This window comes from Alligator sinensis, unplaced genomic scaffold (genome assembly GCF_000455745.1).
Source record: "Alligator sinensis unplaced genomic scaffold, ASM45574v1 scaffold131_1, whole genome shotgun sequence".
Taxonomy (NCBI): Eukaryota; Metazoa; Chordata; order Crocodylia; family Alligatoridae; genus Alligator; species Alligator sinensis.
Window position 1 is genome coordinate 7,112,285 of NW_005841830.1, and position 25,508 is coordinate 7,137,792.

A 25,508-nucleotide genomic window follows, 5' to 3' on the forward strand; every position below is an offset into this window, starting at 1 on the left:
CAGGACCAGGCTGCTTAGCTACTCCACACACTTCCTTAAATTTAGGGTGGTTTTTTGTATGTGGGAGGAGGGAAAACAAATTCCATCCCTTAATATTCAGGTAATTCTCCAGACAAACTCCTTTTGCAGAGAAGTTTTTGGTGCTCAGATTTGTGGTGATAGAAAGGTCAAGATTTTTATATTAGTGGCAAATGTAGAGGTAATATCCCATAAAATGCAACAGATTAGCAAACAGTACAAGAAAAAGCATTCAAAATAGAAAATTTTTGGACCCTTAGCTTTCTTATTGTCTAAGGTTTTCACATGTGGGTATAATGTTCCTAATATAAAAAATTGCCCAAATAAAGGCTATCTTATGTTGACCCTGTGGCATGAGGCACAATACAGCCACACAGTGAAATGTTTTGAGAATTATCCTCAAGCCAGAAGCGTAAAACAAGAAAGTGAGGGAATGTCTACACTGTAGCCACTGCTGTGACAGCTGTGTAATGGAGACACACCCGAGGTAGCTTTAAACTAGCTAGCTCAGATACTGCCAACAGTCTAGCCACAGTAGTATGAAGCTCAGCTCAGGGTGTCTGAATATCCAACATCTTGGCCAGAATCTGCAGCCCTTGCTGAGTCCTGTGCTGCTGGAGCAAGACTGTTAATGATACCTGAGTTAGCTTGTTCAGGTATGCCTGTGCTACACAGTTTAGCATTACCTAGAGAGACAGAGAGAGACATTTGTATCATTTTGGACCCACCACTAGGTAAGGATAACAACTTTCTCTAGTACATTACAGATGGATAATTGATTTGGGATCATAGGAAGAAAATTGATTCCTATCACGAAACAGGTGATGAATAAAATAACATCTTGAATGGATGAGTAAGAAAAGTAACTCTGGGCCTGGTTCTAACTTTGTGTGTGCTGACAAGGAGTTATTCTCTGGAAGTCAGTGGAGTTATGTCGATAAAAAAGTTAAGTGAGGGAAGGATCATATCCACTTGATGCATATGTGGCTAGACCAGAGCATTATATTAACTGCAAAATTACACAAGCAAACAAAATATGCATAACTTAAATTCATTTTTAATTTAGATTATATGCTTTTTTTCTAAAGTAGTCTGATTCCTGTACTATAATGCACTGTGAGGTACAGTTATCTTTGACTGTTTTCCCATGAAGAAATCAAAATTAAATTCTGAGCCAGTGTTCTACCTGCACAATATACGTAAAATTGCGAGAAGTCAAAGGTCATGCCTAAGATCATATGGGCCCACACCTCTGGATTAATAGGAAGAAATAGTGATCTAAACATTGCAAATATAACTTTTGCTAAAAATTTATGCATGTGTATTGGAAAATAAAAAGATTCCTAAAAAGTTTTGTGTAAAACACCTTCCTCTGTCTCCTGTAATATTTTACACCTATAAATAATAAAAAAGGAGACTGATAACAGTTACTTTATGTAAGCAAGCTTAGAAATCATGCTCAGATAAGCACTTTTGACCTAAATCTTGTAGCACCTCGATCTGACACACAACCCCACAACTGTGAAATTCTGTATGAGATTTAGCAGTTTGAAGCTGCCAACTGACCCAGCCATAAAGCAACCAAAGATAAGGATTTAAGGTACGATATGATACAATTAGACATTCACCTCCTATTTATTTCAGTACATTTCAGAATTTAACCTAGTTAAAAGTTGTAAGCTTTTTATTAAATTGTGAATGTTAGTTTGCCATATATTTATAGGTGACTAAGAAAAAAAAGTCTTACAAATTAGTCTCTTATGAATGAAAAGATTAGTTCTATAGAAAGGTTAAACAGGAGATGCTTCTGTAAAACTCTTCTAGACATGCAAAGATAAAGGATGGTTTTACCACACAAAATAATCAGATACAAAATAGCTGCTCAGGAACAGCACACCTAAGGAGTACTTTAATCAGACATTTAGGTTACCTGCCAAAAGGACCATGATCTCTTCAAAATGCAATGAGGATTAAAGTGTTATCTAACACAAACAGAAAACTAACCTTGCAGTGGAAGTTCGAAATGTGTTCATCATAATTTTCATGTCTTTGGATAGAGAAACCAGCTTTTTCAGCTAGATTGCAAAACTGGTTTAAAGTATTCCCTCTGAGTGGAGCAAATACCATTGCTTTTCCCTAGAACATTAAAAAGAGAATTTACACATTTTTAGAACTGGAAAGAACCAGATATAACATATACCTGACTAAGCTTTTAACATACTCATGCAGGAAAAGTTAATTGTTCTCTTGGAAAAATATTGAGATTGTGTAATAAAACTGTTTGTAATATGAAGGATCTCTCTGATTAAAGGAAAGCAGAACGGAAGGTCATCAATTTACAACTGCAGTAAGTTTGATTCTTTTCATACCATTGTCACTGCATATTACTGAAATAAAATTCTGAAAAAATATGATTATGTGCATACAATGCAAAACCCACCAGTCTGATATATCACAGGGTCATGGGGGTGATTTTCCTCTCTTGCACCAGTGAAAATTAGGCAGGCTTCTTTTGAATCTAACAGTGTAAAACCAGTGGAAGGAAGAGGAGAATTAGATCCAATCTTGGTATAAAATATATATTGTATACCACCCGGGCAGCACAATCAAATTTGACCTGAGATTTTGCAAATTTCATTTCAGATGCTGCACAAGCACAGTAATTTTGGATTTTTCAAGGTGATCAGGCTGTTTTTCATGACAAGGCATTAAATTATGGTCCACTGACTAGATTTGTTTCCTTTGTTCAGCATTTAAAACAACAAAAATGACTTTACTTTTTTGACTTGATGGATTTTAGTACTACTTATTCCATGGTAAATTTTAGTCCAGAGACTATAGCACTTGATATAACAACTCTTGAAATCTTGCTTGCAAAATTAATTCAAATTGGCTGACTATGTGTTTGGTCACATGGAATGAAAATTGGCTGAATGATTGTAAACAAATGGTAACATTTAACAACAATGTATCAAGTTGAGGGGAGCTATTTGGTTGGGTGCCACAAGATTCAGTGTTAATTCACAAGAGGTAAAAGTGCATGCTAATGAAGTTCACAGAGGATGCTAAATTGTGAGGTGCTAAATTTCAGAGGAGACAAGTACTATATCTACTCAAATAGATATAATTCCCCCCACCCACATGTCTTGCATTCGCAAAGAAGTAAACTGCATTAAATATATTGTCTACTTTCAGATTGCTGTTAAAAGCAGCATGGGCTCAGTAATAAAAAACAACTATGAAGTTGATTAAATAAAACCAACACTGAACATGATTACACAACACATAGCCCATATTGGGCAAACATGCTGATGGGAACTGTGTGTGTGTGTGTGTGTGTGTGTGCGCGTGCATGCATGGCCTGGAGGTACTGCAATACCAGATCAGCCCTTGGATAGGCCAGAGCAAGCTCTGACACCCTCCCTTGGTGCCAAAAAAGCTGACCGGATCCTAACACATTTTTTTTAACTTTGTGTCTCAGAACAAACTAGTCAAATCAGTGAAACATGGGAAGGCAGCAGGAGTAAACAATGTACTCACTGATATGATACTACACCTAGGACCCCTTACAAGACAATGGCTCCTTGACCTATTCAATGCATACATAATGAGTAAACAAGTACCATCAGTATGGAAAAGGCAAGAGTCATAGCTCTGCCCAAACCAGGGAAAGGCGTTTCATCACCAAAACATTATATATTGTTCTCCCTCTTCAGCATCACCTACAAACTCTACAAACAACTTATCCTGCTATAAATTTCACCCTTGGTAGATTCCCAACTTACAAGAGACCAAGAAGGTTTTAGACTAGGTCAATCCTGTGCAGGCCAACTATTAAACCTCATGCAGCATATCGAAGACAGTTTCCAACAAAAGTTGATCACTGGTGCAGTGTTTGTTGGCTTATCTGATGCATATGATACTGCCTAACACCATATCATGATCCACAAACTGTACCTTATGAGTGATGACTTAAATGTAAGCCAAAGCATCTGTAACCTCTTGTAGAACATGCACTTCTACATGGAACTAAATGGCCACAAAGGAAGATGGCGCCCCTAGCAGAATGGCTTACCACACAGCAGTGTGCTTGCCTCACTTTTATTCAACATCTACATTAGTCATGAGCCACTTCCTTCCGGATGTCAGCATTTCATCTATACTGACAAACTCTGCATTACCATACAGCAAACGAATTTTGAGGACACAGAGAAGATCCTGGAGAGGGCACTGAATAAGATGTCAGATTACTACCTGCATGTCACCTGGGGTTTCATCAAAAACACCCGGTCTGCTTAGGGATAACACTAGACCATACATTTACTTACAAAAACCACATATTAAATGCCAAAGCCAAGGTCAATATACAAAACAACAGTGTAACCCATCTGAATAAGATATATAGCAGTACTCACTGAGCACAGTCCCCCTCAACACCAACTGTTTTTAAAGTCACGGTGAGCATTTCATATATTTTTATTTCCTTTTGACTCCCATAGGTGAGTTGTGCCTTTCTCATTTCCAATCATTTCTGTTTCTTCACCAGCCTTAAATGTATGGATAACATCACTAAACAGATCCCACACAGTTCACCCAAAATCCCTGTCAGCTCCTCTCTTAGCCTATCATATATGATTAGTGTTACCACACCCTCCATGAGGTGAAGCCAGACCAGGGTTCCCTATCTACCATCTTCATATACATTTTTGGAGGATCCCAGGACTCATGACAAGAACACCCAGTTCCAGTCATGAGAGGGCCCTGTTGCAGTCCCAGGGGCATCCACGACGCCCCCTGGTGGCTCTGGGACTGTGCCCCTCTCAACCCCTAGGGCGCCTTTCCTTCTCTCCTGCCACACCTTGATGTAATAATAATAGGGAAGCTGCCCATGGGCCTTTGCATGGGCCCCAGACCCACTGGACCCCTACTGGGGTGCCCTGGCACCCTACTGGCCTCTACTAGTCTCAGACCCCTTGCTGGGCCTCTCTACAGCTGTGCTGCTGCAGGGCACCTAAAGCCATAGGAGCTAATTGTGTGGCTCCAATCCCCTCTACACCATGCCCCAAGCCTCATGGGTGTTATTGTAATGTTATTCTCCTGTTGGACCCCTGACCCATCTGGTCACACCCCTCTTGGGTGCCAAGCCCCTGTCTGGTTCTGTGGTCTCACTCTGCCCATCCCGGGCTCAACAGTTGCTCGAGCCTTGAGCCTGCTCCTGACAGTGGTCAAGGCTACTGCATGCCCCATGGGCACCAATGGGATCTCCATATACCATCCTCACAGTCCCAACCCAAACCCCGGTGTAAATATAATGTAAACATAAGCCCCCGGGCTACAACATAACATAAGGAGGGAAGCAACCCTGTGCACCTTTAAGAGGGAAAACCTGCCCTCACCTCTCAGCTAGCATAGCCTCCTAGCCCTGGGCTATATCTTAGTGAGCTCCCCTAGCCTCACCGGGGATCCAAATGCAGCACTGAAGTGCCTTCAGGAGCCCTGCTGCCAGGAGCTCTTCACCCTGTGGCAGCCAGGGAGAGACTAGCTTGCTAGACCAAGCCTGCAGCTTATATCCTCTCAGGACCCTACCCCTTTCTGGTCGGCAGACTGCCTAGGCTGCCTGGAGGTGCCTGCCAATTGGCCTAATTGCCCTGTTGCTATGGTGACCTGCAGATGCTACACCCTGCCTATCCTGCAGTGCTCCCTTAATAATATGCTTCTGCCTTAAAGGAACAGAGAACCCCAGGCACTCTGTTACACTAGAGTATACACACATGCTGAGCAGTGCTGAGTGGTGGGGTCATCATGGTGTGGCAGGGCACTTGGTGTGCCTGCCACTTTAAGAAGTCAGGCAGTCTGCTGAGCCACTGGCGGTTGGGATCAGGCCTAATTAGAGAGTCAGCTGACCCAGGGGTCAGCAGGTGAGGCTAGGCCTGATCAAGGGAGTCACCAGACTAACAGGGAGATCTGATGGAAGGAGGGCTGGGTATAAGCCCAGAGCCTGAGAGCAGGGCTGGTGGAGGAACATCACCCAATAGGAAGGTTGCAGCTCCTGAATGCCAGCAAAGAGAATGACATCTGGAGGTTTGGGTAGGAACTAAGGGGATGGAGGCAGCTCCTGGGGACCCAGTGTGGAGTCCAGAGCCCTGAGAAGGGAGCTGAGGTGCCTGGGGCTTGGTGAGGGAGCTCAGAGTGCAAAAGGGCCTAGTGAGGAGCCAGGCAAGCCTTGGAAGAGGGGCTGAGAATTAGTGGGCCTGCTGAGGAGCTAGGTGAACCCTGAGAGAAGGGTCGTATATGTGAGAGACCTAGGGAAGGGTCTGGGTGAACCCAGTGAGTGTAACAGAGCACAGGGGCCTACTGAGGGACTCAGATATGCCCAGAAAAGTAAAGGGGGCTGTGGCCAGAAAGATCTATTGGGAGTTCCAGATGGGCTCAGAGAGAGGGGGAATGATCTATGGAGGGGCCCAAGGGGCAGACCCACAGAGAGGAGAAGGTTCACTGCTTGGAGACTGACTCTGGGGACCTCGACTAATTCAAGCTGGGGTCAGGGCCCAAGAAGAGCCAAAGGGTGAAATAGCCCACTGTGAGAGCCTCTGAGAACCAGAAGCCTGGAGTCTTGACTGGCCTGGAGGCAGAGCCAGGGCCTAAGAAAGGCCAAAGATCCCTGTGAGGGGGCCACAACTGAGAGAAAGGGGTCAAGCAGTGGGCAGCCTAGGATAACGATGCCTGGTGCTGGGCTGTCTGAGGAGAAGGGTTCAAGGATAGGGGTCTGAAACTGAGTTGGGGGTCAGTGATAGAGGAATCAGAGTGGAGACGGAGCAAGGACAGGGGTCTTGGTAGTTAGCAGCTTAAGAGGGATTCAGGAGATCTAGGCAGAGCCCAGAGAGGGACATGCAAGATCAAGTAGGCCTGACGACCGATCCTGTGTAAGACCTATAACTGCACTCTACTGGAGCTGGTTGCTGTGATGGGCCTGTCTATGGCAGGGAAGCCTCCATGAAATGCCATGCCTGGGCCACTCCAGGGGAAGGCAAGGATGGAGCACCAGAAAGCCTTAGCTCCCACTGCCTTGTGGGTTACCCTGTGGAGGCGGAAAGCTAGTGACGAACACCTTGATAGAAAACCACATGGCAAAGAAGACCACATGGAACATAGGGGTCCAACGGGCCAGGGAAGACCAAGACGGTGTGGGTCCAGAGGCCCAGTGAGGGGCCAGGCAAGACCAGGATCGCATGGGTCCAGAGGCCCAGTGGGCTAGACAGGTCCAAGGGGCCTGAGCCACACAGTGAGGCCCAGCAAGTATAGCGAGACCAGAGGTGCCCAGCAGTCCAATGAGGGGCTGGGAATGGAGTGCAGGACCAGACAAGTTCAAGGGCCTGAACAGTGAGGCCCATTCTAAGGGCCTGGAGAGCATCTGGGGAAAGTGGAGAACTGAATAGGTCCAGGATGAAGGACCAGAACGGGCTGGCAGCTTAGAGAAGGGACAAGAGAGAGACTGAGGGGCCCAGTAGCCCAGGGTGTGGTTGGACGAGACGAAAGGGTCTCGGAGGGCAGGGGGTGGAGAGGGGCCAAAGGAGAGACTGAGGGATCTGCTAGCCTGAGTGGGGGCTGAGAGAGAGACTGAGGGGTCTGAAGACCTGGAGTGGAATTGAGGGAGCCTGAGGGGTCAGAAGGTCCAGTAAGGGGGCTACATCAGCAATTAATAGAACATCTGTAAAGATGCCATCTGTGAGGCATGGGACATGGTATAGGGAAGGTGTGGAGCCATATGATTGGCCCATAAAGCCACGACCACAAGTCAGGTGGTCATTATAGTAAGATCAGGGTAGCCTCCTGCAATATATATCTATTATCATCAAGGCATGACAGGAGAGATCAGGGCAGACTGCCCTTAAACCAGGGCAATTTAAAAACATTTTTGGGTATCCTGTGACACATGACTTGAAATGCTGCTGACTTTACTGAAGCCCAGCCCAATGGACTATATGAAAAATCATGAGCCTTTTTGCTTTGGATTAATATCATGTATAGTTTGTACTATATATAAGTAGGTGCCAAAGTTCTACTTAAAAGTGTGTTTATGGAGTACCTGCACTAAAACTTGAAGCATTTTCAAAAAATGGTACAAAACATCCATTCTGGACGAACTAAGTCTATGGGTACTACATGCAAATTACTACAGTTTTATTTATTTCAAAGTCATTTTTTTCAAAGTTGCTCTTTATTTCCATGTGCTCAGGGAGAGCAGGGTCTGATAATAAGAAGGGAGGGAAGGGACTGTAGGAGGAAGAAACTGGGGAAGCAAAGGGACTACCTGACCCTCCAGATTTATTTTCCCTGCTGTAGCAGTGGAAGGTTGACAAATTCAAGACAAACCTTCAATAATTAAATTTTATACCTGAACAAATATATTAAATTTATACGTTTTCCAGATAAAGAATCTAATTTGTGTGGGGGGGAGGGGGGGGACAGAACACCCCCTTGGGTGTCTGTCACTTTAAGGGCTGGAGCAGGGAACTGTCTGGTGGCTAATAAGAGTGGCCATTTTGGAGAGCTCTGCTATAAGATCAGAGCAGTTTGTGTTCAGCTGTCTGGGGAGTAACATAGCCCAACAGAGCTCCTGTTCCAGGAATACCTTGGAGGTAAGGGTGAGGCTATGGGGAAGGAAGAGGCCTCATTGGTCCTGGGCATGACTTAAAACTGCACCCTGCTGGGACAGGGAGGCCTGGTGAGACTGCCTGTAGTGGGGCAGAGCCATGCAAATACCAGGACCAAGAACCTCCATGGTGTAAGGTGGGTCGGGGTGCCTTAACCCCTGCCCCCACCTTCAGGTGGGTTACTAGGAGAATCACGGGGGCAAGTAAGTTTAGGAGAAGTGCCTGAGTCCCTTGGGGTGTTGGACCGTGGAGGTGTGACAGGCACGTTCAAAGAGGAGCACCTGAGCCCAATGGGATGTAAGACCCCAGGCCCCGAGAATGGCAGGGAGGAGTTGTGGGGCCAGTTAAGCTCAGGGAGGAGCAGCTGAGTCCCAAGGGAGTGGAAGATCCCAGGCCCTAGTGTAAGGGGCATAGTTGTGGCTTGAGAGAGGGGTGTAGTGGTCCAGTAAAGGGCCAGGGGAGAAGTAGGCCCATAGTTGAGTAATTGCTTAGTCCTGTTTGCGTGAGGGTCACAGGAGAGGCCCAAAAGACCATGCCAGGGCTGACTGAGGGGTGGAGAGAAAAGCCTGAGGATCTGCTTGAGTAGGGCAGAGTATGGCGTGGAAAGGCAGGATGCAAGAGACCAGGTGAGAGTCCGTAGAGTGCAAGAGGCCCTGGTGAGAGGGGAGTGGTGTGTGTGCGGCCCCGAAGGGGGCAGTATGATAAATATCCAACTGTGAGCCCAGTTTGGCATGGCCTTGAGCTAGAGTATCATCACACAGTGTGACATCAGCGAGGAATAGGACATATGTGTCAGGGTGGTAGGAGCATGGTCATTTGGGTGCACAAAGGGCAGCCTCCCACCTATTTTACATCACAATCATTTATCAACAAGGCGTGGCAGATGAACAAGGTGGGCAGTCTGCCCAAAGACAAGGGTGGAGCCATACTAGTACTGGGCCTGGAAGGTGTTCTTGTCACAGGGGGTCATTTTACAATCACGGTCATCCTATATTTGAGTAAATATGGTAATACATAGAGATAGAGTTAAGTTAGGAAAACGAGGAAGATATAACAAAATGAAAATCAGCCTGCAAAAAATGTAAGTTAATGCAGAAGAAAAGGGGTTTGGAGCACAGAATAAATCAATAAGTGGGAAGATTCCAAGCCTAGAGCTGAGACATTTAGTTTGCTGGCTACTAAAACCACTAACTACGTGATACACGTCACACAACGTGGCGCTGTATACACATACATAGACAAAGACAACAAATCTTGCAACAGGGACATAAAGTCGCTATCAAGCTATCTAAGGGTATTTCTGTACTCCCCCTGCAGTGGCCTTGAGGATGCAGCTGTTGAGCCTACTCACTCCCACGCACCATGCATGAGACCCAAGAAAGAGGCAATGAGGTTGTCCTGGGGGAGCACCCAGTCATACCACTAGAGCACATTGCAGACATATCTTGAGATAAGGGATGAGTGAACAAGTGGAACAAGAGCAGTACCTCTAAGACCCCTACAGAGATAAAACAGAGCTATCCTATATTATATATGTGTACATGCACAATCCCTATCACAACAGTATCTAAGCTCCTCCCAGTCAAAATATTTATCCTCACAACACATCAGACAGGTAGGGATACACTGTTATCCCGATTTTACACATGGAAAATTGAACCGGTTAAGCAACTTCCTGAATTTCCACAGGATGTCTGTGTCACACAAGGACTTATATTCAGGTTTCCCAAGTTCCAGGCTGGTGCCTTAAACACTGAGCCATCCTTTCATTTTTTTCTAAATTACTAGCTAGCTTTCATATTGCATTCAGTTGTGGGACCCATGTCATCAGAAACCTGAGTTCAGAATAGAGAGTTTGGGAGAGAAGGGCTATAGGGATTGATAGCTTAGCTAAATGATAACTTAGGCCACTGTAGCCCCCTGTGCCTCTCCCCCGAGCATCGCGCATTTGGATTCTTCACGAACCTCACTGTGGTTTCTTGGGCTACACGGCCAGGCTATTGGGAGTGACCTCGGGTCAGTTCCTCAGGGGTCTCGTCTGCCACGTTTTTGATGATAAGTCGGTTTTTATAGCGAGGGTGATGTCTGGTCCTGCCTCCCCTGGCACTTCCCCTGGCCCTCCTCACGGTTGTTTCTTCTTGGGGCTCCACCTCCCCTATACCCTGCCTAACACCAACCGTGATGTTATTCACCAGGGCCGGTACTCGGGCCCCCACTTTCAGCTCAGTTTCTTAGGGGCTCCGGTCATCAGCTAGTGATGGTACTTGTATCGAATGCTTCATGCGGCCCCTCTTTCACTCTCAGTTTAGTCAGAGCCTCCAGCCCCCCTTGACACGTCGATTGCTCCCCGAATTTGGTACCTGTCACCCGTTTCCTGGGCCAGGGTCCCATCCTCGTCGTCTTCACCAGTGTCTCAGTCGCTGCAGTTGCCGCCCTCAATCCACTCTGGCTCCATTAATGACTCCTCGGGCCCTTGCTGGCCCCGCATTCCCTTGGTGCTTCCCTTCCAAAGAAGCCACCAAGCCTCCTCCACTGGCAGATTTGCCTGCTCTGGGCCCTCTGGGCCAGCTGGGGACACTGCTTCCAGTCCCCCGGCTTCCTTTCAGCTGGACCTTTCCTCTGGGCGCCAGGCGCCTGCCCAGCCAATCGACCATGGCACGCTTTTATAAAGCAAGCCCAGGCAGACGCAGGAGCCATTCCTGGCTCCGCCATGGGTTTTTTCTTTGATCTTCATCTGCGGCAGCTCCTGGCTGGAGCTGCTACAGTTTCACTTTCACTGTGCTCCGCTGCTGGCACGGTGTCCCGCCGCCTCTCCCCGGACTCCAGTAAGTTTCCACCACAGCCACATACATGCATTCGTAGATTTCATAGACATTAGGGCTGGAAGGGACCTTGCAAGATCATTTGGTCCAGCCCCCTGCCCAAGGGCAGGACATCAGCTGGGGTCAGAGGACCCCAGCAAGATAATTATTCAAACGCAACTTGAATGCATCCAGAGTAGGTGCTTGTACCACTTCTGGGGGGAGTCTATTCCAGACTCCGGAGACTTGGATGGTAAAGAAGTTCTTTCTTATGTCCAGTCTAAAACAGTCTTCTAGCAGTTTGTGATCGTTGCACCTTGTTTTCCCTAGGGGAGCCCTGGTGAATAGCTGTTCTCCCAGGTCCTGATGTACACCCCTGATATACTTATAGCCTGGCACCAAATCCCGCCTGAGCCTATGCTTTTCCAAGCTGAAGAGTTCCGTGCCACTCAGCCTCTCCTCATATGACCAACTCTCTTGACCTCTTATCATGTGTGTGGCTCTCCTCTGGACTCTCTCGAATTTCTCTGTCCTTTTTAAAGTGTGGAGCCCAGAGTTGGATGCAGTACTCCAGCTGTGGCCCCACCAAAGCCAAATAAAGTGGAAGAATGACATCTTGGGTCTTGTTTGAGATACATCAGTACATTCAAGCCAGAGTTTTATTTGCTTTGCTAGCTGTAGCATCGCATTGGTGACTCAGATTCATCTTGTGGTCAATCATGACCCCCAAGTCTCTTTCAGATGTAGTGCTAGTGAGTTAAGGACTGCTGTGACTATAAATATGACGTGGGTTTTTCATTCTGAGGTGGAGCACCTTGTATTTCTCTATGTTGAAGGTCATCAGGGTTTATATCTGCCCACCTTGCGAGCCTATCCAGGTCAGCCTAGATCCCCAACCTATCCTCTAGTGTAACTGTGCTTCCCCATAGTTTGGTGCCATCCGTGAACTTAACCAGTTAATTTGTGGCACCCAAATCCAGATCATTAATGAATACATTAAAAAGTACTGGTCCAAGTACTGAACCCTGAGGGATGCCACTGGTCACCATATGCCAGGCAGATTTGGTTCCGTCAGCAATCGTTCTCTGTGTCAGACCACAGAGCTAGTTCCCAAGCCATTGGACTGGAAGGTTGCTAAGGCGCAGTTCCCCAGTATTGCCATGAGGACACCATGGGAGACCAAGTCAAAGGCTTTTTTGAAATCCAAGTAAATGACATCAACCTCTCCCTCCCATCCAGGTGACACATCACCTGGTCATAGAAGGAGATGAAGTTGGTCAGGCAAGTCCTACCCAAAACAAAGTTGTGTTGGCTGTCTCTCAGAATGGTGCCTTCTGTCAGCCTGTTGTTGAGGGACTTTTTGATCATTTTTTTCAAGATCTTACCAGGGATTGAGGTCAAACTGATTGGCCTGTAGTTTCCTGGCTCTCCCTTTCTTGAAGATAAGCACCACATTGGCCCTCTTCCAGTCTTCAGAAACCTCTTCTGAGTGCCACAAGTTCTCAAATATCCATGCCAATGGGCAAGCTATGATGTCAGCCAACTCTTTTAGCACTCTTGGGTACATTCCATCAAGGCCTGCTGACTTATGGCTGTCCAGCCTCTCAAGGTGTTCCCCCACAAGGCCTTCATTAAATGTAGGCATATGGTCACCTGTATCCTCACAGTCCTGTGTCCTGTCAGGCAGGGTGACCCCCTTGGGCTGGTGGAAAACCGACGCAAACTAATCATTGAGAAGATGGTCAGGGGGCAGCAGGGCAGACCCTACGAGGAGAGGCTACGGGAGCTGAACCTGTTCAGCCTTCACAAGAGAAGGCTGAGAGGGGATCTAGTGGCCATCTATAAACTTACCGGGGGGGGGACCAGGAGGGAATGGGAGAGTCCCTGTTCCCCAGAGCACTACCAGGAGTAACAAGGAATAGCGGCCATAAGTTGACTGAGAGTAGGTTCAGGCTAGACATCAGGAGGCACTACTTCACAGTCAGGGCAGCTAGGATCTGAAACCAACTTCCAAGGGAAGTGGTGCTCGCTCCTACCCTGGGGGTCTTCAAAAGGAGGCTAGATAGACACCTAGCCGGGGTCATTTGACCCCAGCATTCTTTCCTGCCATGGCAGGGAGTCGGACTTGATGATCTGCTTAGGTCCCTTCTGACCCTACCAACTATGAAATTATGAAACTATGAGATTAGCTTTTTCCTGGGTGTTGGTTGTCAGCTGCCCCATTTGATTCAGTAGGGGTTCAATGTTGCCCTTATTTTTCCAGCAATGGAAAATTTCTACATTAGAAATGATTCTGGGAGAGGGAGCAGTACAGATATTTTGCCTGCAACAGCCCCACCTCTTCCCTTGCTCCTTGCACCTTCCTGAAACCAGGGTGACCCTGGTCTGGAGAAAAGATAAGTTTCTCTAATAGAGCATCAGGGCAAAGATCCCTGCCTACTTCTCTCACTCTGGGGACCCAGTGTCTCCACACTGACAAAATGGTGGTGGGGTGCTTTGAAATAAAACACATCCAAGGAGCTTTAGTTCAAAGCACCCCGCTGCAATTTTTTCAGCGCAGGAATGTGCGGCTATGCTGATACATGATGCATGGGTGCTTTTAATTAGCACAGCTTACTAATTAAATGCCCAGTGCTGCACCCAGAAATATATGTAAAAATGCCACTGGTGTCCAGGAGGGGCAGCAGCAACTTCCACCCATGCCTTATTTAGACTAAGGTGACCCTGGTCTCTGAAAAGCATGGGAGCCTTTCCCCATGCCTCCACTTCTCCTGGTCCCTGGGAGGAGTTAAGACATGGGAAAGTATACAGATGTTCATTTTCCCTGGAGCAATTTCTACCTGGCTGGAGTCAGGTTATTTTTCTCCCAGAACTGCCATTCCACTCCATGAGAAGAAACAGAGAAGTCTATACACTTGTGGTTTCTCCCAAGAGAACAGTGATTCTTTGAAAAGAAACAGAACATAAGTATGTGGCCTAAGATGGAACATGATCACCACTGACTTCTATTTGAAAGATGCAAATTATTAGTATTAAACCTTAAATTATAAGTAGGAATAAAGGGATACAAGTAAGAAAAAAGCAAATTAGACTAGGTATCAAGAAATTTCTTTACAAAGAGGTCTAGAAAACTAATGACCTTAAACTGTGTTTAAGAGTGACTGTCCCATATCTAGAGAAACTTAAAATTAGGTCTGACAGTGCACTGGAAATTTTTAAATTGGCAAAGAAATGAGCTGGTGGAGCTAAAAAGTTCTAATATATATGATTCAACTGTGAAATTTAAGATGTAAGTAAGTACAATTCCACTGGGCATCAGAGGAATTCTTCTTGTCAATTTAGGGACTAAATGTGTACCCAGATTATAATGTAAAATATTAAACACAAAAAAATTCACAGTCAGAGTAATGTAACATAATCTCCCTCACAGCCTAGCATGACATAGCACTCTTTAATATCTTGCATAGAAACAGTCTTTCATTGGGGATGATGGGTGGCTTCAACTGAATGTCTTCCACCCTACATACAACCAAAGCTCCAAGTTGTGCTTTTTGGCACAAGGTGGAAAACCTTATCTCCACAATGAACCAGACACTGAGATACTGTACCCTTAACTGTACCCTTAACCAGCAATTTATTAAAGAGCAATACTTGCACAATGATATCAGTACAATTTTAAAATTAGACTATAGTCTACACAGACATTTCTTTTCACAATATCTGTAGATTAATCTCTTTCAAATTAAATTAAATCTCTCCAAATTTTGCAAGCAAGATTTCAACAAATGCTGTATCAAGTAGATACAGCAGTAGAATAGTATAAAAACTGTTAAATAACAGCACTCGTAAAAGGTGGTCCAAATAAGGTTGAAAACTTCTATCTTGCATCAAACTTTCAAAATGGGAATGATATTTTATCCAAGCTGCAGTACATTCACTGTGGAAGCTAAATCATCATAAGATGCAAGTCAGATGGATCAACTGATTTCAAAGATGCTACACCAATTTAAACCAGCTGAGGAGCTGGCCCTAAACTGAGAAATGCTAAAATAGTTATTAAATAGGCTTATATCTAAAATAAGTCCCCCAAGAAAAGTATTTAGTTGATTCTAAGATAAGGATTTGCCCCCACTCAACATTGGATTAAAAAAGCCCATCTTAAATTTGACTACAACCTGAGGGGTGAGTGTACAGTGGCTGCGGCTCTGATTTCAACTTTGACCCTGAGCCTGGGGTCACAGTTCAAGCCACAGCCACCTGCCCCCTGCAGCCTTTGCTTCCTGCCACCACCCCGCTGCTGCTGCTGCTTGCCTTTCTATCACATCTCCAGGTCCAGTTGGGGCCCTGCTCCAGCCCAAGGGAAGGGAACATGGAGAACATGCTGTCTCTGACATCTCCTGACCACACATTGGCATCAGTGCTGGCAGCTCCATCCCCAGCTGCAATAACCACTGTGTGGCCAGGCAAGGGCTGGAGGCAGCATGTGTTCTGTGCTCCATGCCTTGGAATGGAGCAGAGCCCCAGCTGGAGTCAGAGCTGCAACAGGAAAGTAAGCAGTGGAGGTTAGGGGGAGATGGCATGCAGGGCAAGCAACAAGGTGGAGAAAAGTGGGAGGACCAGGTGGAAGCAGCACCAGGGGTCACAGATACAGGGGTGGCAGGTGGGAGGAGTGGCAAGGGGTGGGGGCAGGTGGGAAGGGGTGCAAGTGATCGGGGAAAGGGGTGGGGCAAACACACTGCAGGTAAGCAGGCAGTAGGGGGGTAAGCGGCATTGGGGAAGATGCTAGGGGAGAATAGGGGCAGATGTCAGACACTGTGGAGGGGCCAGGCATGAGATACACAGGCATGATTAGGAGGCAGAAAGAAAGAGGATAAGCAGTGGCAGGGGGGTAGGAAGGACGGGGCAGGCCACTTGACTTCCGCACTACCTACCACAATGCCTCCTGCCCCCCTGCCACTGCTTTCCCCACTGTAGCAGCGGGGAGGATAAATTTAAGATGACCTTCCAAACATTAGATTCTATACAGAGAAAATTATAACAAATTTATACATTTTCCAGATATAGGATCTATAGGCAGTCCTCAGACCTACAACACAACTGGTTCCTGAAAACTGTGTCTTAAGTCAAAACATAACTTGGAACCAGTTTTCCCACAGGGACAATGTTATAAATGGGGGATTGGTTCCTTTATGATGGTTGACATAGCTGCATCCAGCTGGCAAATCTGTTGTGGTGGGTGGAGAGGGGAGGGAAGGGGCATGGGGGGGAGGAGGGGGGCAGATCAATGTCCCCTCAGTGAGAGAGGGATTGGGGTTGGTGCTGGGACCCGGGGTAGGGAAGCAATGCCCAGGAAAGGAGTGGGGCAGCTTGTGTCACTGTGTGCCACCGGTCTGGCAGATGCTTCTGTGGCAGCTTGTCCAGCAGCTCTTGCTGCTGCTCCTGCTGCCAGTCCGAGAGAGCATGGGTAGGGGCGTGTGCCCCAGCATCTGTGCAGGGCGGGGCCTGCGCTCCAGGTGGAAGGCGCTGGGAGTGGGGTCTAGGCCCCCCCCCACTAGGTCACACAGCTAGTGCGGGGCTGGTGCGAGACTGAGCCACTGTGCTGCCTCCAAACCAGCGGTGTGCAGCAGCCTGGCCTCCCCACAACTCCTGGATGAGCAGCTGCTTCACCCCGGCTGGGTGAGGGGTGGCAGGGCATGGGGTAGGGTGCATGCTACCCAAAAACTCACGCCTGTCTCGCTCCAATCTGGAGGCACATGGCCCCCCCATGCCCTGACAAGGCGAAGTTGCTGCTTGTCCAGAAGGTGCGGGGAGGTCAGGCTGGCTCCTGCCACTGTGCCACTTGTCTAGAGGTAGCACAGCAGCTCAGTCTCATGCCCTGATCCCAGAGACTTGCTCCTGAAGTGCAGCCTGGCGCAGCCCTGGCCCTGTCCACCCCGCGCAAATCCTGGGGCAACCCCACGCCCCCCACTATGCCCTCCCAGACCAGCAGCAGGGGCAGTGGCAAAAGCTGCCAGACAAGCCACCGCACAAGCAGCTCCTAGACCAGAGGTACGCAGTGGCACAAGTTGCCCCACCCTCTCCCTGGGCAGCGCTTGCCCCAGGCCCAATCCCTCCCTCACTGCAGTGGCATTGATCTGCCCCCCCAACACGCCTTCCCTCCTTTCTCCCCCCAACAACAACAGACTTACCAGCTGGATGCAGCTGTGTTGACCATTGTAAAGGCAAAACCCGCATGGAAACCTTGAAACAGGGTGTAAGTTTACAAATGTTGTAAATGCCATTTGTCGTAACTCAAAGTCGTAAGTCAAGGACTGCCTGTAATTATTGAGGGGTCATCTTAAATTCAAAGTTGTCTTGGATTTGGGTAAATACAGTAGGTACTGTGATTAACTGCTTTGTCAGAGCAATAAAAACTTTGCTCATTGATCTGTTAAAGGGAAAATCATCAGGTATACCAGTAAATGTAGGCAATTAAAAATATAGGGTTAAAAGTTGTTTCAAATAAAATGCCTGACCTCAATTATCCTGCTAATTTTTCATTTTAAAAAGGTTTTTCATTTTTTTGTTGCTTTGTGAAAAAGAAAGAAAAACAATATAAACTGAAGCTCTAGTCTGTATCCAACTGCTATCCAGTGGAGATTAAATTGGTTTATACAAAGACTCCAAGTCAAGAAGGCATTCCCTTAAGAAGGGTATTTAAAGCATGCGCTTCAATCCTTTCCTGAATTAGGGCCAAAATGCATGAAATAAAAAAACTGAAAAAGAAAAGAAAATACCTTTCTTTCCCCTTATTTCTCTGTTGCAATCTGAAGCCCTATGGTAACACGAGTAGTTAAAAAAGACAGAAGTATGATTTTCAACATGACTGTCATTGGAAATAAATTACTATTGTATTCATCATTTGCTATTATTAAATTGTGTCTGATTTGTTCAGGCAAAGCTTTAGGTTGTCATAACATCCCATTGACTTCAGTAGGACTCCACATGGATACTGGAGAGACCTTTGCAGGATCTGAGCCAAAAGCACTACAGTGTTTATTAAGGAAATGTGCAAACAAAGAAATGATCATTCTAATAGCAATGAAAATGCTATTAGAATTAAAAATGCATTTCAATGTGAAGCAAAAACCTGCTTAAATTACATTTCAATAAAATGAAGTAGTTTATTAATATGAGAATAAAATCTAGCTGTCCAAATACAATTTGCTGACCTAAAAAATATAGGCCTAATTCTTATTCACATTAAGGCCACTTTACATGGCTCTGACAGTGTGAAAGGATGTTAAAGTGAGTGTAAATGTAATTTATGTCTACTTTATACTACCAAAGTGATGCAAAATGTCCTTAGTGAAAATAAGGATTATGACTAGAGTTAATTCATTTACATTCACAATGTTTTTAGATACATTTGGGGTTTCTGAAATTGTGCAGTAAGTTACAGTTAGGTTCTGAAGTGAAGTAAAATGAATTTTAAATGGTTCCTGAATTCTTAGAAATTCTGCAGCAATGCACTGATAACCAGGTTCTTTCCATTTCAATATGCAACTATAGATGATGCCTGAAATAATAACTCTAGCTTTTCTTGATGTAGCCTACCTGCATCAGAGCCCTCTAAATCAGAACTTGCACAGGTTACCTCTAGGTTGCAGTTTTAAAGCTAGTATTTAATAAGAGTAATGACAGTTTAAATGGCATCCTGCATCTTCAGCACCTGACATCAAGGTTGCTAAGGAATTGATGTCACACAGCCCTTTCTGAAACATCCTATCAATGAGAAGCTGATTATGGAAAATGTAGTTTTGCTATCTGGAACACAATTTGTTGTTCTAAAATCCTTTAAAGACCTCTTTCTGGTTTCCTTTCCACTGCAATTTGCTACAGAATGTCCTTCTTAGAATGTAATTCCAATGGACAGGAAATAATGATTTTGTAATTATTGTAAGTACTCATGCCTCATCTATGCCTCTTCAATGAAGTTCTCAATTCCCAACAGAGTTGGATCTGGATTGAAGAGACTGGTGTGAGATTTAGCTAAACAAAGTATTTCATGTTAATTTATAACAGCTCCAAATCAGAAATATGTTTCTTAAACATTCTCCTCCTCCCATCCAATGGAATCTGTTAACATTTCTTGATAATATTAAAGTTATCCAGAAATGCATAATTCTGACACATTATAATACAAGAAGATTTTTAGCATCCATGCTGTCAAAAAATGATGGAATCTTTAATGAACCAAGAAGTTTTAGAGGGTTTCAGAGAGGAAGAACAGGGATTTTTTTAAAGGTAAGTTATGCTTTGTTCTTATTTCCCCCTTCAATCACCTTAGCTGGGATACCTATTAAGGGTGTGCGAAGCTGGCCCTATTCGATTTGGATTCAGCCCAAATTGGGGACAGTGATTTGATTTCTTGATTTGGATCACTGTCCCTGATTTAATTCAGTCAAATCTACCATAGATGCAGATTTAAATGTTTTTTCTACATACCTCAAGGTACGAGCATGGCTTATGAATGCTGCGATGGTGGAGTGCATGGAGCGTCCCACAGGAGCGTGGGGGGAGGGGTGGGGGGGCCCTACATGCTTGGTGATGAACGCAGAAGTGGACCAGAAGTGCTTCTGGTCCACTTCTGGGTCTGCTGCCAAGCGCACTGGGGAGCCTCCCGTGCCTCTGTGGGACACTCCATGCGCCCCAGCATTGCAGCAATCATGAGCTGCCTGGTATCTAGAGGTATGTAGAAAAAACATTTAAAGCTGTGTCTATGTTCGAATCACCAAATCTTTCTGAATCTCTCCAAATTGATTTGGAGGGTTCTGATTCAATTTGGAAAGATTAAAGGGTCCTCTGATTCAATCTGGATTTGGAGATTTGGCCACCAAATCGTGTTGAATCTTTGCCGAATTGAATCAGGGATCGAAGCTTTGCACAGCCTTAATACCCGTATTTTCTGTTAGCAATTTTCATATTGCACCACCGCTGCTCCCACCTCAACTAAGTATCTATTCTCAGTAGAAACATTCACAGTCGAGATCTCACATGAATGGAGAGGTCTAATGTGGAAACTTGATTCAAGTACCTAACTCCAGAGAGGAGTAGGACTTCATACACACCTTCGCACTAGAAGTTTCCTATGGCCTAGCTGTAGGTGCCTTACTGTTTAGTGTTTGGGCTCTTTCAAACACTCTTTAGAGGCACCTAATTCTCTCCACTGAGTGCATAAGGAGCCTAAGCACCTAACCCTGTTTCTCTGAATCACCTTCTGGAGAAGCCTTAATTTTAAGCATGCTGAAGTCTACATTGGAAGTATCCAAGAAGCCAAACTGGATTTTTAACTTTAAGCACGTTCTGAAATCTGTTCCTAGATTCTGGGTGCATCTATGTGTTCATTAATGTACAATGGTTATTGCACATTTAATTTAGTACTTGTATAATCAAGTACTAAATAATTGCCCAGTAACTGGAGTTACTGTGCAGGAGCACCAGCAAACACCTTTTTAGTGATGCTACTGCGCGGTAGCCGAATAATATTGTGCAGTAGCATATTAACAATGTCCATGCTGTGATGCACTACTGGGCAGTTAATGTCTCATGCAGACACACCTAGTATGTACTTTTGTTCTACTGACTTCAACTGAATTTGAGCATGGGCTTAAGTCCTTTCTTAAACAAATGAAGAATTACGCCAATGTATAAACCCAAGTTCCCAATTAAATGTTGAAACAGAGCCAGAATGAGTTAAACTCACAGCACCTCTCTGGAGCTGAAGCATTACCCTCATTAGAGATTGGAAACTGGAGACATAACACAGCTTACATGTTATGTTGAGACCAGAACCTGTACCAGGAGAGAAGCTTGGAGAGGCAGGGAATAGACACATACATAGCTTTACTTTTGCATCCACACAAGAAGCAGATACTGAGGGTATGTCTATGCTGAAAACCACAGTTTAGTTTTTAATTTAAGGTAGCCAACTCATGTAATCTAACCTGGTTTAAAAAAAAAAAGCAGTGAAAATTATGTAATGTGCATCATAACAGGTTAAGAATTCTCTTTGGGCCTTAACTTGAGCTGTTAACCCACATTAAAATCCAAGCTTCCCTGTTTTTACTGCTATTTTAAACAGAATTACTAAGCTAAGAACTTATTTTTTCTATTGTAGACATACTCATAAGCTACCAGTGGAGTTTTGCCAAAGAAGTTGTGTACAGCACCCAGAACAATCAATGGTCATCTGTCTATGCCAGCTAGCAAGACTGACCCTAGTGAAGAAAGGGAGTTCAACTTCTCCCAGCCCCACATTTCTGGAGTGTCCACATTCCTCCTCTGTTTCTGGAAACACTATCTCATTAGGACTAAACTGTTGTAGTGAGCTAAGTGACTTACCCTAGGTTGCTTCAGGAAGCTTTTGACAAAACCAAGAACAGAACCCTGATCACCTTAGAATTGTAATGGGATTACCCATGACTAAAGTTGTCCCCTGTCTTAAATCTTTACAGGTTTGGTCTCTCTTTCTTTATTTTTATAGGGAAAAAAATAAATATGAAAAAGCAGGGCAGATTCTTTAACATAAAATTAAGAAAATGTCATGCATACGTGTCAAAAGAAAGGGGTTTCTTCAAAGAAGACGGGAACACTAAATGTGCCCAGTACAAGCTTATTTTGAATTTCCTTGGAGTGCAATGACCTCCTAGATTTTTATTTTATTATAATTTAATTTAATGTTATTGCTGTTGGTTTTATAATTCTTGAGATTTAAGTTTATTTGGGGGATTTAAATGAGTTAAAAGAGTTAAATATAAACTCTACTTTTGATGATCTCTTCCTGACAGACTCAAATGTATATACAGTATAATTTCATCACTGACAAAAATATACAAATGGCATAGCATTTCATGTAGTGCTTCAGTTCAGTGTACTTCACTATTTATAATATGTAAATACACAGCTTATTTCATAAAGAAAACAAGTTGTAGGCTACAGATGTATAAGGACTTTATTCATTTAATATAAACAGAAATGAAAGGAAAAAATGTTCTTTCACAATAAATAAATATACTATGACAAAGGTTACTATTGAAGGGATTAAAAATGACAGAAGCCAACATAAAAACTTTCAATATCGTACTTTTACTTTAATATGAAGACATTATTATCAAAGGAAAATACTCAAGAAAAGCTTTGATAAAAATAATCTCACACTATCTTTGAAGCGGTTTCATTTATTTTACTACCCACTGTGTTCCTTATCAGAAGGCCAAGTATAAGAAGTTTCCTAGTTTATGATTAGGAAAGAATCTGATAGATTAGAAGACTCAATTGAAGTTGGACATAATAAGTATTAAAGTATTACATGACATTAATCCTGCCATTCCATTACTCTCTCAATCATTGTGCACAGACTAATTATTCTGAAGCCAGTGTTCAGGAGAAAATAGAAACATACTTACACTGGGCTGGAGTAATCTCTTTATTGCATCAACAAGGCTAGCTCTGTACCGGTCCAGAAACAGGCTGACATTGAGAAGAGAACAGAATCCAGATTAAAATGGGTTTTCAATTCTAATGATACTAATGCAGATAAGTACAAGGCTAATTACATATGTTTACACAATGCTGAAAAGGAGAAACTAAGGTCTAAATTTCCTTCCTTCCAATTAATGTATGTTTTAGTAAAAAAACAAAAGAAAACACACACCCCCAGTTGAATCCTGCAACTAATGTTATCTAAAGCTAAGGCCAAAATATCAGCATGAAGCAATTTTGTTATGTGACAGGAATTAACAGATCATGTATGCTAATGTTTTAATAGTGTGGATATCAGAAATTAGGATCAATATACTGTAATGCAGGGTTACCATTTCACATGCTGTTTTGTATAGAAAGGTTTAAATAGAGGGTTGTTTTGTTTCTTTAAAGTATCCTCTCCATTGCATTTAGTATACTACTCTTAAAAGTTTTTTCTTTGGCCATTTAAATATTTATCATCAGTTTATTAATTTGATATTTATTCATTTGCATTATGGTAACTTCTATAAGCCAAGTTCCCCATCTTGCTAGGCATGCGCTGTTCCAGTGTAACAAAGAGACACCCAAGTGCAGAGCCATCACATCCTGAGAGTGAAATTCTTTATCCACACAACTGGTATATAAAGAGCCCAGTAAGGCATGGGTCCCAGGCTGGTCTCCATGGAGACCCCGGGATCACTGGGCAGTAATAGTGCAGGGCCAGGCCTTGGGCAGAGCTGTGATCCTCTCCCAACATACTCCTTTCCACAGAACTGGCACCAATTGCAGGGGAGCAGATCACAGCTCAGCCCTGGGCCCGTGCTGCCATGGCAAGACACCCCCTGCCCACCTAGCAGCAGTGGGGGTGGCCACATGGAGTTGTGCCTCTCTGCTGCTGACGGGCAGGCAGAGGGTGTGTAGCTGGTGCGGGGCTCCAGAGGAAAGGCAGCAGGGCAAGGAGCCCACAGCGGGAAGCCTGCATCCACCCCCACTCCGCTTGGCTCTGGTCCAGCTGTGTTGCGGGGGGGTGGGGAAGTGGGCATGTAGCCCACCTTTTCCTTTTGAAAAGGTGGTCACCTTATCAGCCGAGCATGGGGCAGAGCCACTTAGGGAATTTTAGTGAGCTGTTGTGGGCAAGGTGGGGGGGTTCTGACCCAGCCCATGACAGCTCACCAAAACTCCCTAAGTGGCCCTCCAGTCCCAATAATTGTGCATCCCTGGACTACGAGGACAAACTCCAGGATTTTACAGTCTTTTGTAGGAGGTGCTTGTCTAATGAAAGCTTGGGACCAAGTAGCACCAATAGTCATGACAAGCCAATAGCGGTGTTTCAAACGTGGTTGCAAGAGATTTCTCCTTTTGAGTGCCTCCAAAATTAAATCTGTGAACAGTACAACTATAGAAGAAGGCATGAGGGAGACAAGTCCTTCCCTACCCTCCTTTCACGCTACCCTGATTATATCAATTTAAGGTAAGTTCAAACAGCGCTCAGACTTGTGATAGCAGCAGATGCAGGCATATCGAGCTCATTCAGGTACCAGTAACAGTGAAGCTGAGACAGCACCCATTTTCTTCAACTTATCATCTAGCCCAGGCAGGCAACATCCTGCACTGAGGCCTACATAGCTGTGATGATGTCTCTGTTTGTACCCAACCTGCCTAGATTAAAGCTGGTTAAGTTATCACTACATGTGCTGCAATTTCATCTCAGACTACACTTTAGACATACCCTGTGTGATTATAAAACCAGTCCATTTTTACTTATTGATCCTCCAACTTCTTCAATGTAGTTGCATAGAGACCCAGAATGTGCAAAAAATCCTGGGATTTTTAAAATATTGGAATACAAAAACAATTGCTTAAAGAGAACGTGCAGCTACCATGTTATGTATATGTAAACTACAAAACCTTCAACATAAAGTAAATGCTTACAAATAAATCTATGGAGGAAACTGACACAGACTTATTATCAGGGATCCGGATTTTCCATTTCTCACAGAAAAACGGGAAAAAACAGACTTTCCCTTTTGCCTGAGAAAAACACAGATTTTTCATTTTAACAGAGAAACATGTGGATTTGGCTCTTTTGCAAAGAGCTCTCTGCAGGCTGGCAGAGTACCAGCTTGCAAGGGGCTGGGGGAAGCAGGAGGAGGGTGGTCAGGCAGAGGGTGCCATGTGCATATACATGTTTCTGGAAACATGGACATGCCAGGCAGCCTGGAGAGCAGCTCCTGCAGGTAAGCGTGGGGGGTGGGGGGAAGGGGAATGAGGCCCCCATATGGAGGGAGGGAGTTGGGTAGGGCTGGAACTGGGGCTGATGCCTAGCTCGGTGGTGCAAGGGCTTGAGGCCCAGGACCACAATGTGTGGCCACAGGCTCCCAGCCAGGAGTGAGATGGGGTCAAGGGGGGCTCCCCTAGAGGGCAGGAGGATGGGGCCGGCTCCCTGCTGCTGCATGAACCCCCAGGGAGGCAGGGAGGACCTGTGCCCCCCAGATCTGTGTGCGGGGTGGGGGTGGGCTGCCCACTGCTG

General features: G+C 45.0%; 1 protein-coding gene across 1 annotated transcript in view; it reads right to left on the reverse strand.

The window, feature by feature from the left end:
- CAMKMT (calmodulin-lysine N-methyltransferase) overlaps positions 1-25,508 on the reverse strand; it is a 373,030-nt gene that overhangs the window by 6,887 nt on the left and 340,635 nt on the right. Inside the window, exons 9-10 of the mRNA XM_014519498.2 lie at positions 22,921-22,984; positions 2,023-2,154 (exon numbers count right to left, since the gene is read on the reverse strand). Coding sequence (XP_014374984.1) covers positions 2,023-2,154; positions 22,921-22,984 — 196 coding nt within the window. The remainder of the gene's footprint in view (positions 1-2,022; positions 2,155-22,920; positions 22,985-25,508) is intronic.